Genomic DNA, 20331 nt, shown 5'->3' on the forward strand with positions numbered 1-20331 from the left:
AAGGTCACATCGATTGTTTGACCAGATGTCAGAAGAGTTTTTCGGGCACTAATTAAAAAACTAATTTCAGAACTTACTTAGAAACCACGAGACGAATCTTTTGAGGCCTTTGACCGCGTCATTAGCACATGTGGGGTTACTGTAGCACTTATGACTAATCATACACTAATTAGGCTTAAAAGATTCGTCTCGTCATGTACATCCAAACTGTGTAATTAGTTTTGTTATTTAATTACATTTAGTGTGTAATTAGTTTTGTTATTTAATTACATTTAGTGTGTAATTAGTTTTGTGTTTAAAGGGGAGTTGAAAATTTTTGGGAACTAAACGGCCCCCTAGTCTGAAGTCTCTACGCACCCGTATCCACCGGCCACTGGCCTCCCCCGCACGGCAACTCGCTCTTCGCTGCGCCGGTTCGCCGTTAATGCCACCGACGCGCTGCCCTCCCCCTCCCCGCCGCGCCCACCTCCTCTAGCCTCGCCGCCCGCCCATGGCGAGGCCGGCGGCGAAGGCGCGGCCGCCAAAGCACCTCGTGGCGCTCGCCGTCGTCGCCGTCCTCGGCCTCGTGCTCGTGGTCGACTTCCTCTGGGCTTCCTCCTCCTCCTCCGCCTCTTCCTCCGCCGTCTGGTCCTCCAGGCTTACCCTCTCGATCAGCCTCGCCGTGCCGGCGCCGCCCGTCGCGAAGGAGGTGAGGACTCCCTCCCCTTTCTCGCGCCCAATGCTCTGGGATGCTAGATTGCCGCCGCTGCTGAGGCTCGAGCGTCCTGTCTTCTGTGCTTCAGGGTAGGGTTTGGGGAGCGTAGTCACGACGCGCGTACAGGGTTGGTGAGATCTGGTGGGATTTAGGGAGGAACTGGGTAACGAATGCGTGCGGATCGGCTGAGTTGAACATGTTTACTTGGTTTGGGAGTTTACTCGATCTGCTTCAGTCCAGATGAGCCGCCATTAAGATTAAGAGTTAGGCGTAGACGTTAGCGATAGATTCATGTGTTTATTTGTATTTCACTCTCCTCGTAGGAATGGAGATAGTCTGGTTGTCATACCCTTTTCCACATATTGCTACAGCTCCTTGGGACTGTCTGCATCAGTTTTCGACTAGTATTGCACCAGTGCTCTGCTTTGGGTTTTCTTGAGTGATGTTTACTAACTAGTGTTTATTATTTATATAGGCTTGCTTGTGAGACATATTGTTTTTACTCTGATTTGGATCCACAATACTATCGGGGTAAATGTTTTAGGAATATTCAGTGCTTCCCTGCCTTTTTAATTTGAAATCCTTAAATATCGTGTCCATTCACATTTGTTATCATACTTATGCTGATGACATTAATTTGGTGTCGTACAAACAGTAGATAATATCTTGCGTATGCCTGGTTGACATGAATTCGGTGATCACAGTTTTTCTCTCGAACCATTTGGTATCATACAGTAGTACACAATGTGTAAAGTTATGTTGTGTGAAGAATTGTCAGTTATCACTATGGTCTAAAACTCTGTTAGATTGGATTCTATTTGCAAGTTTACTTTGTTTGCTCATTTCTCATTATGTTGCTACAATGATCTCTCACAAAACTAGCCTGTTTTATAATTTTCCTGTACAGAATAAGAAGGACAAGAAACCTGTAGGTTCGATGGACATAAATGCAACTTTTGCAGACTTGCCAGCTCCAGAATTAAAATGGGAGGAGATGGCTGAAGCACCTGTAGTACGTTTGGATGGTGCTGCTATACAGATTAAGAATCTCTTATATGTCTTTGCTGGATATGGCACAATTAACCATGTGAGTAACCTGCTTGATATGTCTTACATAGTTTTATACCTTCATGCTTTGTGTCTCAAACTCTCAATATACTTTCCTACAATCTATGACATCTGGTGCATGAAAAAGTGGAGCAGTGATGCCTCTTGCACCTGAGAATTTTTCCTTATATTTTGGAAAGTGTAATAAAGAAGTATTTGCCAATTTGGATTTGAGTGGTAGTTCAAAGTAGCTGCGTATACTCTTCAACTCAATAAAGAATGTACTATGTATTAAGTTGCCTAGTTGTGAAAGTGACTGATAGCACTACTCTTATACTCTATACATTCAACTGATGCAAATTCCATAGAGCGAATTGGGATTATACAAGGTTCTACTAAGCCTTACTATTCACTGTTGCCTGCTCTTACATAATGGAATAAACTTGAATTACCTGTGCTAGGTATGATAATTTGTACTCTGATCCCATCTATTGAACAAATAATAACTTTGCTGGACTGTCAACCACACTAGTAAGAGCAGAATGCAAAATTCATTTTTTATTTTAAAAAAGGCGTACCCAGTGCCGTAGGCTTTCCGCACCGCGCGGGGTCTGGGAAGGGTTTTTATTTTTTCAAAAAAAAAGAATGCAAAATTCACTGAAGAGATCTACAGTTAGATATGAGTTATTTCAGTATGTTACGAAATTTTCCTTCCCTGAGATTTTCCTTTCTCTTTGTTTTTTTTTTCATTTGCAGGTGCATTCTCATGTTGATATATACAATTTCTTGGATAATACATGGGGTGGAAGATTTGATATGCCCAAGGACATGGCACATTCACATCTGGGGATGGTTACTGATGGAAGATTCGTTTATGTGGTAACTGGACAGTATGGTCCGCAATGTAGGGGGCCTACAGCTCGAAATTTTGTATTGGACACAGAAACAAAAGAATGGCATGATTTGCCTCCATTGCCAGTTCCTAGGTACTAGTTTTGCTCTTCTAATCTAAATGTAAAAACAATTTGGGCATCCGCCCATTATGCATCTACAGATTACTTGCACTTGAAAGCTGTTGCCTTGTTGGTCCCTTGCTCTGTCAGTGCAAATATTATGTTTGAATAATTGGCCAACTTGTAGACTGTAAACAATTTGAATTCTTTTGTTTAGATATGCTCCAGCAACTCAACTATGGAGAGGCAGACTTCATGTGATGGGTGGCAGCAAGGAGGATAGGCATGAGCCTGGGCTTGAACATTGGAGCCTCGCAGTAAAGGATGGGAAAGCATTGGAAAAAGAGTGGAGGAGTGAGATACCAATACCACGTGGAGGTCCTCATAGGTATATAACTTCCCTTACTATGTTGCCCTAAAAAAACCTTCCCTTCCTATGTTATCATCAGTTGTTGTTTTCATTGGAAAGCAATTGCCTATGCCCTAGGTTGTCTTGGCACTTTGCTACTGGGTGCATTTCCACTTTTCTTTTGCTCTAGGCAACATTTATGCTGCTTGCATATGTTTTCCTATAAATTTGGTTGCATGATTCAAAGAAGTTGGTTTGTGACTTCTGAAAACACTATCCTTAATTGTTAAATTGCTGAAGTTCTTATAAAATTATTTTGTTTACTACCAGGGCTTGTGTTGTTGCAAATGATAAACTCCTTGTTATTGGTGGTCAAGAAGGTGATTTCATGGCCAAGCCTGGGTCTCCTATATTTAAGTGTGTTAGAAGAAGTGAGGTATGTTGATATCCCAATCTTATTGCTAATCGATGCACATTATGTGGGCCCTATGTTTCAAGATCAACTGGGATCGGTTTTCCCTACAGAAAGGACAACTTAACCATATGCCGTTATGATTAGTAAATAAGCATCTAAACACCAAGCATAGCATACTTTGTTCAATAAATAGTGGCGCACCTGATTACACCAGAAAGTGGATTGGCATTATGTCTCTGCATTTTCTTTTCCAGAAAAACAAAAGACAAGGACATGTACTTTGGTTTAACTATTTATACTATCATATTATTGCATATATAATATATTCAAGCATTGCCATAATTGATGATTTTGAGTCAAAACCAGAATAAATTCAAGTACCTTTTAAATTTGACATATTCTAGTTCAACTATATTCTTAGTAACTTTCAGACTTTTCTGTTTATCTTTGTTATTGCCTGTCATGGGTAGGAAGTACTGTTCACGCCGTGAACAGTATTAGGGTCCAGGTATTAGGAAAGGTTAGATTAGATTGGTTTGTTGTTTCCTTAAATTTAGGGATTGGTTTCTTAAGGGTTAAGTCGGTTTCTTAAGGGTCAAGTCTGCCCATCTATATAAGGATGGCTTTGTATCTCTTTAATCAAGCAATGAAGAAAGAACAAACAATCTAAATCCCCAAATACTCTAGTCTCCCTCCACGCCAACTTTGCCTGGCCATCTTCCTGGCACTGGTTATCCTCCCTATCCCCAAATGAACCAAGGTTCATAACATTGCCCTTCAAGCATTGACATAATTGATGATTTTGAGTTGAGGTCAGAATTCAAGTTCCTTTTAAATGTGACATATTTTGTTCTCACTGTTTTCTTAGTAACCCTTCAGATTTACTTTATTCTGTTTATCTTTGTTATTGCCCTTCAAGCACTGCCATAGTTGATGTTTTGAGTTAAGACTTAAGACCAGAATCAATTCAAGTACCTTACTATCTTGTTTGTATTTGTTATTGCCTCTCATCTAGAACCAATATTCTGCTTGTGCAGGTTGTTTATAACAATGTTTATATGCTTGACGATGGGACGACATGGAAGGAACTTCCACCTATGCCAAAACCAGATTCCCATATAGAGTTCGCTTGGGTGAATGTCAACAATTCTCTCATTATTGCTGGAGGAACAACTGATAAGCACCCAATAACTAAAAAGATGGTCTTGGTTGGTGAAGTATTTCGGTTCAATCTGGATACACTGGTAAATATTTTTTCCCCTATCTGTATTTTCCGTTTTATTGCAAAGATAGTTCAGAAAAAAAGATGGGAAATTGGAGGAAACAAAGTGTGCTTACTGTAGATTTATTTGTTGTTTCTTGTCATGGTGGGTTCTGGGTTTTCATGCTTTTCTTTGAAACAGATATCTGTTAACATCATTCTTCTGTGTAGTTAATACAAAAGCAACTAAATTCGTGTTAAACTTTCTATATTTCCATGATGCTGAAAACTACATAATAAGGTAGTTGATGGAAAGCATGAAACACGAGCATAGAATTGCATTGTGTAAATCATTGATGCCCTTGATCTGTCATTGTGACGCTACTGAGCCCCATCTGCAGGAATGGAGTGTGATTGGGCGGTTACCTTTCCGAATCAAGACCACGTTGGTAGGATACTGGGATGGATGGTTGTATCTCACTTCTGGGCAACGAGACAAAGGACCGAAAGACCCATCTCCTAAAAAGGTTGTCGGGTGCATGTTTAGAACTAAGTTGCACCTGTGATTTCCTTTGAACTGATATGAGCAAGCCATTCTTTGTGTTCTTTCTTTTGGTACATAATTGTTTCGATCCCCTGTGGTGGGCTAATTCCTTGTTATCATACGGGAAATGGGTGGCCATTGCCTCCGATATGCTGTATGATCATTCTTTTATTTATATCGTAGAATCACCCCCCACTTTTACACCATTTTGTACAGAGAGAATCGATATAGACTACACAGTGGCCGTCACAATCTTGTACCAGTAACATATTTTGCTTCTTATTCCTTTGAGCCCTTACGCTCATCTGTAGTGGGTAGTGAATCCATTGGTTATCTTCTAAAATTAGTTTCAACATCAACTTGAGCTATTCTTAAGGTTGACTTCGACCCAGCCTTCAGTGACATGCTTTCTGTGAGTGATGAAAGTGTTTCCTCTGATTCTGCTACTTTACGCCCGTGTTAAAATCGTAAAGCGGCCTGATGCTGGGCTCCTTGCCAAGCGATTAAATATGCCTGCTGAAGGATTGCGCTCCTTGCGTTGACAAATTGCTGGGCTTGTTGCTGTTGATGACCACAGAATCCATTCGAATCCCATGAACATCACAAATCCAGAGCACAGCTGCAGGTGCTCGAGTAGCACCTTCTGGTTTACGCATTTTCTTTTCTTTTCTTTTTTGGTACCTTTTATTTTACTCGAAATCCCTACAAGTAGTGGCAGCTACAAGTATTTGCTTTCGACCTGCTAGCATTTCAAGCTTTCGACATCTTGATGCAACCAGTTCTAACATTATTCGTGCAGCACAGTACTGTACTGTAGCCAATATGAAGCTGAGGTCAGGGCTCTAACTAACATTATTCTAACGAACCGCACATGCGCTGGGTTAACCTTCTCAGTCAGTGGTGTGCTGGCAACTGGTGTGCACTAGTGTTCGCTTGACTGTGGCTGATGGCTGGTATTGATTTATTATGAGAGAACAGTATTGCTGACTGGCTGGTGGCTGTTGCTGATTTAGTATGAAAGAACAGTTCTGCTGGCTGGTTGGCTGACAAGCCAAGCGAACACAGCGTATGTCCCTCTTGGCAGAGAAAAAAGCATAAAAGAAATCACCGCGAACTCTGATCAAACTCCATTTTTGTTAAATTCCTTATTTAGGCAATTTTTTTAAATTCCTTCATAAGTTCGCAAATACATTGAATCAGGCAGAAGTGAGCTTCGCGTGACCAATTTTACCTCGCACATTTCCCTCCTCAAATGGTGTTGAAATCATTTTTGTATCAACAGCCTAGATCGTCCAGTTCTAGCTCCAGGTGCATAGCTGTCCATGCTTACATGACTGACTGAACCGCCATCAGTTTAGACTTTTACGTGTAGCTGACCAATCGCAGCAGCTCGTTAGGAGCCCCTCGTTTACTCGTATCACAGCAGCTGTGCAGCTAGTGAAGGTACCAGGGCAATAGGGCATCTGTGTTATACTGTGTCAGACGAACACGATCCTTCGTCAGGGAGAAATCACCATGCCACCATGGTGCTATGGTTAGAGTACATACACTTTACAGTTACACCGGCCGAGATGCAGATCCCCCCCCCCAGCGGAAGCTCCACTTCTTGAGCAGGCAGGTGAAGGCCTTGGTGAACCTCCTCGACCCCGACCTGCGCAGCCGCGGCCTCTTGCCGCCGCTCGCCTTGCTGGCCGCGGCCGGCGTCACGGCCAGCACCATCTCCTCCTCCTCCGCCTGCTGCTGCTGCTGCTGCTGCTGCGCGGCCGCCGCCTGGCTCGCCACCTCGTGCAGCTGCACCCGCGGCTGCATCTCCTCCAGCTCCCGCTGCCGCTGCTCCCGGAACAGCCTCAGCAGACGCTGCGCCTTGTCGCGGGCCCGGGCCGTGCCGTTGGCCGTCACGGACACCAGCGCCGGGATCACGCCCTCCTGGAGCACCGTCTGGCTGCTGCCCTCGTCGCCGCTGCAGATCACGTACAGGCACGACACGGCCTTCTCCATCTCGACGGGCTCGCCGTTGTCCAGGATGAGCACGATGGCGCCCACCATCGCCGCGTTGGCAGCGATCTCCATCTTGCCGACGCGGGTGAGCGCCAGGTTCAGCAGCACGGCGAGGGCCTTGTCCGTCCACGAGGAGGGCGGCGCCAGCACGCTGAGGAGGCTCTCGATGATGCCGGCGGTCATGAGGACTGGGACGTTCGGCGCGTGCAGGGAGAGGTTGTACAGAGTGAGAAGCGCGTCCAGGCGGCAAGTGTCGCTCCGGGAGACGTCTTCCCTCAGGCCTTCGATGAGGAAAGGGATGGCATCGCTCGAACCGATGATCGCCTGGGCCTCGGAGATGCAGGAGAGGTTCAGGTACATTGCAATGGCAGCCTCGCATGTTTCAGGTTTCTGTATCATCTGCTCGATCAGGGGGATTACTCCAGCTGAGAGCAGCTGTCTCTTGTTCCTGCATCCAAAACGCAGAGGTGAAATAATGAGGGCAACTGAGCTCAAGTCGTTTCGTTATGGAGCTACTGAACCATAGGTGATCACCCTTTTCTGACATTGTCTATGGTTGAGCAAGAAAGCAAAGGTGATATTTTACCTGTTGTTGTTGACAGCAAGATTGAACAGAGCCATTGTACAAACCTCCTGAGCTTGCACATCTTCTCTAAAGATAGCCATCTTCAGAAAATGGATAAGTGGTTCGGTAATTCCATTAGCACCAGCATAGTCTCTAAGTTCATCGTCATTCTTCAACAGCAGCCTGATCTGCTCAACCAGCTTATGTTGCTCATTTGTATTATCACTGCTGTTCTTGTTCAACACATGCAGCCACTCTTCACATATCTCAGGCACAGTCTCTTTGGAGTTCTGATGAGAGCATTTCATCAGAGAGTCCTCAATTTCACATATCTCAGATGTGGCCTCGCCGGAGTTCTCATGAGAGCACTTCTCTGGAGAGACTTCATCTACGTGAATCTTGGATGTGGCTTCACTGGAGTTCTGTCGAGAGAATTTCTCCACAATAACTGCAATGTCTGACTTGGCGTCATCCTTTGCACTTGTGTCTTGAAACAAAACCGTGTTAACACCATTAGTTACGAGACATGTGCTACTATTCAGGGATGAAATCCTCAAATATTTTAGCTTGGGAGATTCAGGCGGTGCAGAGGGAACTAGAACCCCATTCTGTTCACACCAAGATGCTATCAGACCCTTAATGCAGTAATTGGGTGTCATCGAGAGGTGGGGCAACTGTTTGCGGGTTTTCGGGCAGGTAGTGTTCCCACTGTCAAACCATTTCTCAATACAAGCTCGTTCATATGTTTGACCAGATGCAATAACAACAGGATCATACATGAGCTGCAAGGAGATCGGGCACCTCAATTCCTCAGCTGGCAATGGCATGCTCCCTGATAACCCTTTAATCTGTTTCAAATTGAAGGAACCAACCCTTGGAAGTTGTCTCTCAAGTGCCTGACAATTTCCATGGAGATCAACCGAGCTAGACAGTGAACGATGGAGACCGATCGAGCTGGACAGTGAGTTGGAGGAACAAGAAGGGCTTGAGCACTGGGAGTTGGTGCTATCTGTTATTTCACTCTTAAATATGTTCTGGTATTTCCTCATGAGGTGAAGTAGGTAGGCCGCAATTGATTCCTTTTTCAAGTCCTCCTCTGCATGGGCTCTCTCAAGCAGCTTCCTAAGTGCTCTTCTTTCACTAAGAGCTGCTGTAGATGATGCAATACCGGCCCGGAAAGCAGTTTGACGGAAAAATTCAAGTTCATTCTCATCTAGGAATCCATTGAGTTTTGATTCATTCTGGATTAGATGATTCACTTCGTCACCGATTTGCTTTTCAGACTGGTCCAAAGCAAAAACAACTTTATCCAGCTCTTGTGCAATCTGAGTGATCTGCAATTCCATGAGAAAAGAATATCCAAGTTAAATCAAGATGAAACATTTAATGGCTGTAGCATGCACCAGTAAACTCTTCATCAATAAGGAGACCATATTGAAGGTATTAAGGTTCTGAAAAACACTGAAATATGCTGAGACTATGGTACTTTTTGGATATAGAGGAATACTACCTCCGTTCCAAAAAACAAGTCATCCTAGGAATTTTAGGACAAATTAACAAGAAGGTTAAATGACTATGTTTGCCCCTATTTATTACCCATATTTGGCACTAATTGATTCTTGCGTGAACGTGCAATTTCTAAATAGGGTAAGATGAATTATTTTTTTGGGATAAATTTTGAAGCCATCAGGACCCATTAGAATCTGTAGCAGAAGTCCTAGATGTATGGTTCAACAAAATAGCTGGCAAAATCAAGTTTACGCAAGATCATGGACAACCTTAGAACCGATGGCTTCTGGAATAGTATCTTCCACTTGGTGAAGACTTTCCAAAAGTGCTTGTCTTGAATTCTCAAATTTTATTAGAACAGATTCTGCTGTAGCAGCCTGCAACGCAGTATTAAGTAAACACACATTGCATTTAATAAACAAAATTTCGTCAAAACTTGTTCTCTTCCATGAAAGACAGCTAGCAAATTTACCAAGCACTTATATCATTATCCAACTAACCATTGGTTATACGATTTGCCAAAATAATTCATGTGTTCATCCTATATCACTTCACGAACTAAGAAAATATATAACACATTCATAGATACGAAGATTATATTGTATTATATAGTACTATTTACCAAGTAAAGCTTGCTACTCTCTGAGCAATACTGCAGTAAATTCTTGGCTTTCTCAGCAGCTATTCTCAAGGAACTCAATGCCAGGAGTCGAGAACTGCTTCTTGGTCTTGTAGTCTCAAGGGAAGGAATGGCATCCAAAACTTCATGGACTACCGTGTAAAGTTGGTTGCACAGTGCTCCATGTAGCTGCAAAAAGGGCAAATAACAATCGAACTTACTCTACCATTACATTATTAAGTGACAAAAAGATATGTTTCGAGGAAACAGCAGGAAATAGAAGAAAATAAGGGAAAGATATATGGTCCTCTTATCTATCACACTTACGGACTTATTGAGTATTCGCGTAAGAACATTCAATAAGATTGATCCAAAGTTTTGGTCTAAATATTAGTAATACTTAATAGGGTGCACTTGTTTTCTCAAAACTGAAGTGACTTAAATAAACAAACATCACAAGGAGTACCGTATCTGTGTCATGTAAAGTCCCTATGCATAAAACCAGTCACAAACAACAGGATTCCAATCACAACAACATTGTACCATTATCACCATTAGATTAAATGAGAGATCAAGTGGATTACCTTCCAATTGCCAGCAGCAATAAAGTCCCCGTCGACCTCAAGTCTCTCCATGGTATTCTATTAGTTAAATTTCATCTGGCAAGAAAAGGTTGGGGTCAATTTCAATTCACCTAAAGGAATTAGGGCTAAGCACATATACGTGCTGTCAAATCAAGGAAACTAGTGTTCACGTGTATCCTGCAATTTTATTTGCCATCACATAATAGAAATCTCAAATCCATCACCATGCATGCAAAGTGGTTATGGAAAAGCAATATCTTTTTACAGCTGCAAAAGTATGCTAACATATGAAGTGCAATTTCATACAAAACCGAAAGAACAGAGATATATCTTGTATTCTTGTGACAGAGCAAACTTTAATGAAACAAATAAAACTGAATTTCAACGAAATGAGGGTAACACAAAAATGGATTTGAATGTTATATAAATTGTAACAAGTCAATGAAATTACGACCTGAAAGTAAAACATATCAGTAGTTACGCTCAAAACTGTCTGAAGCTGCAGCCCCAAACAAATCAGACATTGTCAGGAAGCAACACTAGTAATAGGTGAAAGCAGCATATTCATCGCTTGTGAGACAGGGTAGTTTGGCAACCATCACTAAAAAAAACCATAACAGTACTGCCGGCTTATATAAACAAAACTAAAATGCATACGCTGCCCACTTATCAGCTAAACAAAAACAGAAATTCTTTTATTACCAGCACACATACACAAGCTAGTTTTTGAATGGTTATATTAGAGTTCATATATTCATTCAGCATCAACATCAAATCAAAGGCTAGCATGTGCAGGCTAGACATTTTAGGTGGAGTTTGGCCACACTTAAAAGAAAGAATAGGTGAAACTGCACAAACATTTTGAGGTACATGAATCCAAACGACCAAACATGATGAATACTGCATCCAATAGAATTTAGAGGGCAAGCACAACACGTTGTTATGATGTCGCAATGAAATTTAGAAGTATTCGCTGTATAATTCCAGGAACCGTACTGTCTAATGCCAAAGAGTAACAGGTTCGGCATTCTGACCAATGAACATGCCTACGGACTACCACCAATATCAACATTGCGTCACCATTTTTCTGAACATTCTTAAAAAAAATCAGAAATTCAGAAAAATGGTGATGCATCGGTTCATGCTGAAGAAGGATGACGATGTGGGATGATCATACCAGAGGCAAACCAGGTGGAGAAAGAGCAAGCCCCCCTGAATCTCTTCATGACCTCGACAGGTTCGCCGACCGTGCTCCCCGCCCACCTCGCCGATGCTTGTCTGAGAGGCAACAAAACAAAGGGGAGGGGAACACAGGGACGATTGAAATGCCAGGGCACCGTCGAGCCGCGAATGGCGCCCTGGCGGTTCCGGATGGAGGCTAGCAACTGCCATTGTCGTCGTGGCCCGGAAGTCCCATGCGCCGGCCCGGCTAAATTTGGGGCGAGGCTCCCTTTCCCCACGTCCCCCTCGCGGAACCAGTGAGGAGCCGGCTGCTTGGATTCAATGAGAGTCATGGCGGTTGTCCGCGTGCGCATCGGTCGTGCCGCTGGCCGCGGCTGCGGCTGCGGCGGGTGGTGAGGACGTGGGTGCGGATACTATTGATACGGATACTATTGATATTTCTAAGATATAACATGAAACTGGTCCGTTTGGATGTCGACATTGAAAGACTTGGCATTGAATTGAATCCAATACCAAAACAGCCTAGGCATTTAAATATATTCAATACCAAATCTATCGTTTGGATGTAGATATAATTGCTAGATTGAATTCAACTAGAGTCAAATATCAATTCTTGTTTGGATGTGCATACCGTAGATTTGGGATCGACCTGTCTTCCATCTCCTTTCCACTGCTCGGTCGGAGCAGAGTGGCGGCGGAGGGCACGGCACGGTGGAACGGCACGGAGGAGGAGGGGAGCAGCACGGAGGAGTAGGAGGGGAGCGGTCCGGTGGCTTCGGGGCGCGGCGGAGGGAGCAGCGCGGCAGCGTGGTGGCTTCAGGGCGCGAGGAATGGAGCGGGCGCGGGGGAGCCGAGCAGCGCCGGAGGGAGCGACGCCGGGGAGCAGAGCCACGGCGGAGGGAGGGCGCGGGGACTGAGGGGCGCGACGGAGCAAGCGGCGGGGGGAGAGTAGAGCAGCGGAGCCGCAGAGCGGCGGAGGGGGCAGAGGGCGGCATGTCGGCCGGTGAACGGGTGGGCGCGGCTCGCTAACCTGAGTGGAGGCAATGGAGGGGCAGCGCCTCGCCGCGCGGAGAGGGCAGGGAAGCGGCGGCGCCACACTGCGCGGAGAGGGGAGGGGAGAGGGAAAGGCGCGTCCTGCACGGGCTCGGCCATGGAGATGGAGAGGGCCGCCACTGGTCGTCCCTCCGCCCGGCCGCGCGCGGGCCTCGCTGCCGGCCAGATCTTGTGCGTAGGCCTCGCCGGCGGGCGGACCTTGAGCTCCAGGATGGGGTTCTTTTTATTTTCGACGAGACGAACGAGGACCGGGCGAATGCCTCACGATACTGAGGGGGGAGACTCTGAATCGGGAGGAGGCGCGCGCAAGCGAGTCGAATGCCGCGCGGTATTCACACGTGATTCCGTTTCCAAATTTGTTTGACATCCAAACGGTGGCATTGGTGGCAGCCAATTCCAATTCCGAATTCCACCCTCTAATGCCAACATCCAAATGTATCCTAAGATAAATTTGTCATCATTAGCTGGTTTGCCCGAGTGGTTAAGGGGGAAGACTTAAGATCTTCTGCACTGAAGTGCGCGTGGGTTCGAACCCCACAGCCAGCATCTATTTTATTATATATTTTCGTTCCTGTTTGCAGCCATCATTTTTTAATTTTTACTCTTCGGTCAGCATTCAATACTTTTATTTCTATTTTATTTGCAACCCTCAAAATTTGCTAATACCTTTTAACACCTATTTACACCTTTTATAAATACAAAAAGGAAACATTCTCAAGATAGTATCTACCACAGCTAGCTAGCACGGACTTGCAATGTATATTCTTAAAATGTAGTAGCTCCTTACAACATAGAGTAGCCTAAGTCATCTTGCAATATCAAAACCTCCTACTCCTACTTTGGGAGGAAAAAACGCTTCTGCTTATCCATATGAAACAGCACAACAGCTACTTCTTCTAGCTTGAAGCTAAACACTAGATCAAATGAATGCAAAATAAGACCCTCCCCGATCTGCTAATCAAAGGTTGGACCTTCCTTGGATGATAGTTGAAGTTCGGCAGCTTTCTTGTAGTGAGATATACATGCCAGCAGACACCTTTTCATGCTGTCCAACAATGTGCAATGCCTTGTAGGGTCGATCGCTCAAGAACCCATTTTAGCATGTGTTATCTCCCTGATGGATGATTGCCGCGGCATGTACACTTCTCCTTGTCTTCCTTGAGAGCCTGAGAGCAAATAGGGGGTAAAAAGAAGAAAAAAAATCAGTGTTGCTCTTTTGCAGACTTGCAGGTAGCATACTGATCGATTCTATAAAGTCTATGATGGTATTGGTTAAACAAGAGATGTTCTGGCATAATGAACTTGTGGTTATTGGGTATGAGCCCACTGTGATGCTGAAATCAAGGAAGTCCACGCCCAATCTCGACTGCTTCGAGTGTTTTTCCCCCTCTATCTCTAAACAATGCAGTTGCGATTTGCGAGTTAAAGTAGCATGACAGTATCTCCCTCTTAATGAAAAAAGTGCCCAGGCATGATAGCGAAAAAAAAAAGTAGCATGACAGTATAAGCGGATCACGTACAGTACATACCTGCAGCTCGCTCTGGAGTCCTCTGATGTGATCGACTGCTAAGTCAAGCATGTCCGCCGTACTTGTTTGCTGCCAAATTTTAAAGAACAAAAATAAACGTGTATTCGAAATGTACATCATCTACGCTCGCGGCAGCATGGGTAATAATGTTTACGACGACTGATCACCTTGTCCATGTTAGGCACAAGGGCCTGCAACTTCCTGAGCTTCTCGCTGATCCTCGTTCGTCGCTCCTACAACATCATATCCATCATTAATTAATCACACGCCTTCTGAGATTAACCTTAAATAATCTAGAAGACAAAAAAAAGGTATGCATGCAAGCTGTGCAAAGATGCAGAAGATCATCCTGAAAGACTGCACTATGACTACTGTTATATATTACGATCGAGGTACTCCAGCTATCATGGTTTCAGAGTTTCGTATGCACAGTACGTACATGCAAACTTTTTTAGAATATTATTCAGTGCATGCAAACTTCTTATAGTATCGCATGCCATCGTCATTTATATCAAGAAGATGCATGGTGTCGGGATTTGGAATAACCAGTCATGTTTAGTACTATACAGTACCCGCTCTGCGATGCTCCTTGGGTGCGTGGCACATCCGCGCTTGGCTCGTACTCTGAACGGAACCTGATCTGCTTGCTGCATCTGCAGGTATTTATCCAGGCCCGCCGTCTCCTTGGTCACACCAAACTGCATGCACAGATCCATAACGAAAATGAAATCTTGCAAATCTTGCAGTCAACTAATTTCCTCGTGGCTCACTGCTTGTAGATCAGTATTTAATTAATAACCTCATATAACTGATATTTCAAAGACCTTAAATGTCGTGAGCTTCTTTTTTTTTAAAAAAAAAAAGAATGGTTGTAAGAGGTGCTACCAAGCCTTCCATGCTTGCGTATATATTAAGGGACACTAGAGTGATTCTAAAACACAGGCAATTACGTACTGATATCATGGCATCTGCAATGTGGTCTTCTCACATTCTCTTCTATGAGAGGATCATAATTAATTAATCATATATGAGATTTGTATCAAGAGACTCCCATTTCAGCAAGGTCTCATTTCTTTCAAGAAATTAACTCCCTTTCCAGCGAGGACATGCAGAGAAAATGTAAACAAAAATATAAACAACACTGTATGGAAAGAAAAGATTTATTTTGACAGAGACTACCTGTAGTTCATAATTACTAAGGCTGGCTATGATGTCATCATTGTTGTGTATTCCTGCTTTGCTTGCCGGCGGGTTGGAGAACACAATAGAATTTGAATCCTCCCATGGTTCAATTGAGAACCCACTAGAGAAGGAGCGTGCAACACCGTTGGCCGTGATGTTCTCTTCAGAGTGGCCAATACCATGCACGTTACTGGTGAGATCCGGGATTCCATCCTCTGATATATGAGAGAGGGTTCCTTGTCCGGCTAGGTTCATCGGGGCCTTCATCTTCTTATGATAGCTACTCATTGCATGGTGAACTTCACCACCAACACCAACTCCAGATCTTGCATTTGGAAAACCTGCTTCATTCCATAGATAAAACAGACCAAGATATCTGTTACTGCCTATTGTTGTCAGGATTAATAATGGAACGAGTTGCTAAATGTGTTATACACGCCTATCTAACAATTCAAGTAGAGAAGTAAAATAAGTGTGTGCACATTTTGTCCCCCGACAGACGCTCTCGCGGGCTGCTAGCTAGTGGAGCTCGCTCTCAGCCAGCAGACCCGGGTTCGAGTCCTGCCTTCAAGTGTAACGCGGGGAGGCAGTCTGCCTCTTCCATCTCAGTTTTTTTCACATTTTGTCCCCCGCTGCTATATAGATATAGTAATTTAGGGTTGTATCAAACACAACTGGTTTAAACTGAATTTTCAAGAAAATAGTTTAATTTGTGTGAGAAACAATGAGTCAATGCTTCAAGTATTAAAACGAACTGTGTAGCGGGAGTATAATGCATTTGAACATAGAAAACTTCTGTTTCTCCAATTAATAATGATTTCAATTAATTTCTGAACTTCTACCATTTCCACAGTTGCTCATTCCTACATTAGGCCTCGTTTGCTTTTTTCAGTTTAAGTCATAAGTCCCATCACATCACATATTTAAATACCAATTAGGAGTACTAAACATAGATTTATTACACTAATTTCATAAGTCGGGACTTAATCATAAGACGAATCTATTAATCCTAATTAGTCCATAATTTGACCATTAATTGCTATAGTAACCATTCACTAATCACACATTAATTATACTTAATAGATTTATCTAGAGTATATTAAGCTGGCATACGAATATTTGAATTGACATCCGAACATTCGATGTGACAGCTACTTAAAAACCAAACGTGACCTTAATCTCGAATCGTTGTGACAAAAATATACAAGTATGCTATTCTTTCAACTGTCTGTACCAACATCTTATCTTGAAACTAATAAGTCCTAATTTAATAGTAAATATTATATTCACACAAAATTCACTTGGTATTAATTTCCACTTTTTGTAGTGCTAACTGCTACATTGTCTCTATTTGTTTGGCATCAGCTTTAACTTCTTATGGTTAACGCTGTTGAATATCTTGATAGTAAGTTGATCAAATTTCATTGGGTAGTTGTCCTATTTGTTCCTAAATTAACAATGCAGCTGTAAGTTAATTAAAATCAACATAATCCATTTTAATTCTGTCATACATGTGATATATGAAATAGGTTAGTATAATGCAGAGTTAGGTTTATATTAGCTAGGAGTTTAATTGGGTAGTCGTTTGACATACGTATTCTTAACATATGAAGCTTCAAATATATATATGCATCATATTCATTATTTTTTCCACACGACTAATTTTACCAAGGACAAGAAAACAATCACTGCATCATTTGTGCCATAATTCATTATTTTTTTCCACACGACTAATTTTACCATGAAGCTTTGCTCTGGGTTCTTCGTCCTCCAATCTACTTGTCTTTTTTGCGAAAACTTCTTTCTAGCTCGCAGCACAAAGATTTAACTTTTAGGTGCTAGCTTCGTATACTTATTTGTTATTTACCTGAAAATTCCCATGCAACACAAATATTTGCCCCATGCTCCTAGCTGTGATGAATTTCTTTTCTGACTGTGGCAGACGTCCGCAAGGAGAGGTCAGCTGAACCTAGACATGCGAGTACTGTGCGACAGCATCACAGCTACGCTGGTCCCCGCATGCCGAGGCCAGTGGTGGGGCCTAGCTAATATATATTCTTCAGTCAAGTGGGAATTAGTTTTTTTTTTTTTGACTCGAAGTGGGAATTAGTTGGACGCATTCTGCAAGTTGTTTTGGGTCTTGGACGACTCAGAATCATCTATTGAAACCGGTTTGGGTCCCATGCAATAATCATCCATACTGCACATGTCCTGATTACTGGAGTATGACTTTAGTATGGAGTAGTCATTTCGACCATTACATTCTTAGTCACCGATTTTGCTATAGTTCATTCTGCCTCCTATTTTAAGGAAAAGTGATCAGCCTTGGCAGATTGTATATGCAGCCAATATATACTAATAATAGTTGCTACGTTATTATCCAACTATTACTATTATTTGCAAAATCACCAATTTAAATAGTATCTTGAATATGTGGTAGGTGCGTTCAATTATAATGTTGGCAATAAATTATGATAGCAGAGTACAAGTCAGTCTACAATCTATTATTTTTATATCTAGTGAAGGATAGACATTGAACGTCAAGCGGTCCCACAAATATAAGGAGCACCTCTAGCTATACAAAAGCGAGCATAGAGGCTTCAACTTCCGGGTGCAAATAGCAAATATGCCTAATCTGAGATTATATGCTCAAGTAGGTACGGGTAAAGCAAATCTGAATTGAGAAAAAAAAAGTAAGCAAGAGGCGTCCAAAAACCAATGAGCCCACGTTTCTCTATGCTAGGACCTACCATGAAAAACCATGGTAACTATGCAGCCCCTAGTTTTCCCTAGCCGGTTTCAGGCAACCTAATTTGACATATCCATGGGTTTTTTTAAAAAAAAAGTGGGATATAATGCATGAAATCAGCAGATTGCCAAATAAAATAAATTTGGTTCAACTAGCACATATATATGAATCAGCTACCCATTGTACACGTAATTAAATAAAAGGAGAGAGGATGTGTAAAATTTCAAATGAATTACCAGCACATTTATTTGCATGCATGGTTAGGGCTCTCTTAATAAGAAACCTGGCTTTCTCATAACACAAGAGTACAAGAAACACATGCATGATTGATGTTGCGTGTTACTTGTAGTCCTACATGAATTGAGAATATGGTAAAGTTTCTGATGGAGTGTTTCGATGTAATGCAGGAACTAGCTAGCTAGGAGCGAAATAGACACAAAGTAAAGTTTTTTTCAAAAAGAGGTTGGATCTCATTATTGTAGATTTCCTTCAAATTTGCTGCCGACTGAATCATCACATATCAATTTTGTAGGAATTCAGGATGCATGAATATGCCCGATCCTTTGTTGCAAATCGCAATGATGTAGGAAAATTCCAATGGGATATACCTCACAACCCTTGCTCCAATGGTCACAGTTGATTTGTGTGAGACAAGCATCGACAAAATCCAATTATGATGGATCACAAGGATAGATATGCGTAGCATCTTATGAAACTAACATAGCTATATTTACTAAAACAGTGTTGAAAATGAGTATTTAGAGTAAATGATAACACTTGGTTTATTCTGAAAAGGAATAATAATACAGCATGCATCATGCCCTGTTGACATTATTAGTAAGATTTGATTTTACCAAATTGGGCAAGGAAAAGCTTCAGTCCACTACCATGCGCTAACACAGTAACACCAGCTTTTTGCCCACTAAAAGGGCGCATGATGCCACTGCCCCCACATTAAAGGGTGTTATATTAACTGCAGTTGCAGCCAGCTGCCTCACCCCAAAAGAACGAAGAACACAGGAATTGAAGCTCCAAATCTCTTCCTAGACACGCATGCGGTGTAAAGAATAAGGAAGATCAAAGGCATGCGTGCATGCACACTGGCCTGCTGCAAATTGTATTGGATTACTACATTGCTCGGATCGACGCTGAGGTTTGATTCTTGATATACCTCCGCAGAGGCAGAAATATCCCTGAAGACACTCGAATCGATTTCAGAAAGAACAAGAGAACAAGGACGACAGGCAGACGAGAGAAAGAAAATGATGGTGTTATTTCCTGCCAGGCAGAAATCCTGGAGAGAATTCCAAAAGCAAGATTCCAAAGAAGTTCGAAATGCCAATGACACGGCGAGCAATGATAGAGTAGCTCGCTCGACAACAAGATCGAGCTAGCTCAGCTCATCAAGAATCATGTGAATCTAAGCCAATAAAGAGCAGCGCGCGGTTGGGATCGAGTTTGGAGTAGTTGTTGCGAGTGTGGAGAAGACAGCAGTATAGCAATGGCACGCACTTACCGTTATCCACGACGGGGCTGGAGAAGAACTCCGGCGGCGAGCTGCTGTGCCGCGGCAGCGGCGCCGCCGCCGACGGGCCGGCGTCCCGCTTCCCCTCCACGCCGAACTGGTGGTAGCGATGATGATGCATCCCTTGCCCGTGCCCCAGCGAGATCTCGCCGCGGCCGTACCGCTGCTGCTGGTGCCCCGGCGCCGCGCGGTCCCCGGACGGCGGCGGCGGCTCCCCGCCGGGCGCCGGGAAGAACGCCCTCACTGCCGCCGCCCCCGGCGCCTCCGTGGGGTCAACGACGAACGGGAACTGCTGCCCCGAGCCGCCACCGCCGCCGCCGTAGCGCGAGCGGCCCCGCTGCGGCGGCGGGTCCATGGCCTGAGCCCCCACCCACGTCCGGCGGCGCGGGCGGTTTCGAACTTTCCCGGTCGTCGCTCGCCACTGGCCGCGCGCTTTAGGTCGTCTGAACTCGTGGGGAGGGTTGCTTTTGCGAGCGAGCTGCTGAGAGCACAGCCACGCGCGCGACCAACCCTCCAACCCCAACCCACGGGGCCAGACCAGGCCAGAGCAACCAACCAACCAACCAGCACGCGTGTGCGTGCGCGAGGAAGCGAACGGATTGGTGGGTCGACGTCGCGGCGTTGTCGTCGCTC

The 20331-nt window shown here is 43.7% G+C and overlaps 3 protein-coding genes, 1 long non-coding RNA gene and 1 other non-coding gene across 6 annotated transcripts; 3 read left to right on the forward strand and 2 right to left on the reverse strand.

Moving 5' to 3' along the window:
* Nucleotides 1-367: 367 nt before the first annotated feature.
* LOC120682786 (kelch repeat-containing protein At3g27220-like) lies at nt 368-5578 on the forward strand. The gene is made up of 7 exons (XM_039964798.1): nt 368-688; nt 1602-1781; nt 2498-2727; nt 2912-3082; nt 3374-3479; nt 4496-4702; nt 5061-5578. The coding sequence occupies exons 1-7, from the start codon at nt 491-493 to the stop codon at nt 5223-5225; spliced, it is 1257 nt and encodes a 418-aa protein (XP_039820732.1). The 5' UTR covers nt 368-490; the 3' UTR covers nt 5226-5578.
* An 816-nt stretch (nt 5579-6394) lies between these two features.
* LOC120683569 (U-box domain-containing protein 6-like) lies at nt 6395-12511 on the reverse strand. Of its 2 annotated transcripts, XM_039965656.1 has the most exons (6): nt 11656-12510; nt 10479-10553; nt 9898-10083; nt 9545-9652; nt 7788-9100; nt 6396-7649 (listed from the first exon to the last, which is right to left on the reverse strand). In XM_039965656.1, exons 2-6 carry the CDS (start codon nt 10527-10529, stop codon nt 6761-6763), a joined length of 2547 nt encoding a protein of 848 aa, XP_039821590.1. In that variant the 5' UTR covers nt 10530-10553; nt 11656-12510; the 3' UTR covers nt 6396-6760. The 2 variants fall into 2 exon arrangements, with proteins under 2 accessions (XP_039821592.1, XP_039821590.1); XM_039965658.1 differs by lacking the exon at nt 9545-9652 and having other exon boundaries at nt 6395-7649; nt 11656-12511.
* Nucleotides 8317-9339, forward strand: LOC120683570. The gene is made up of 2 exons (XR_005678830.1): nt 8317-8462; nt 8536-9339. It is a non-coding gene; the product is annotated as an uncharacterized LOC120683570 (long non-coding RNA).
* Nucleotides 12512-13176: 665 nt separating the features above from the next.
* On the forward strand, nt 13177-13259 carry TRNAL-UAA. Its single transcript has one exon. It is a non-coding gene; the product is annotated as a tRNA-Leu (tRNA).
* A 181-nt stretch (nt 13260-13440) lies between these two features.
* LOC120683528 (transcription factor bHLH129-like) lies at nt 13441-20206 on the reverse strand. Its single transcript, XM_039965605.1, has 6 exons — nt 19690-20206; nt 15422-15765; nt 14815-14940; nt 14410-14475; nt 14243-14311; nt 13441-13879 (listed from the first exon to the last, which is right to left on the reverse strand). The coding sequence occupies exons 1-6, from the start codon at nt 20051-20053 to the stop codon at nt 13820-13822; spliced, it is 1029 nt and encodes a 342-aa protein (XP_039821539.1). The 5' UTR covers nt 20054-20206; the 3' UTR covers nt 13441-13819.
* Between the last annotated feature and the right edge of the window lie 125 nt (nt 20207-20331).

The sequence above is a fragment of the Panicum virgatum genome, chromosome 7N (assembly GCF_016808335.1).
Source record: "Panicum virgatum strain AP13 chromosome 7N, P.virgatum_v5, whole genome shotgun sequence".
In the NCBI taxonomy this organism is placed as follows: domain Eukaryota; kingdom Viridiplantae; phylum Streptophyta; class Magnoliopsida; order Poales; family Poaceae; genus Panicum; species Panicum virgatum.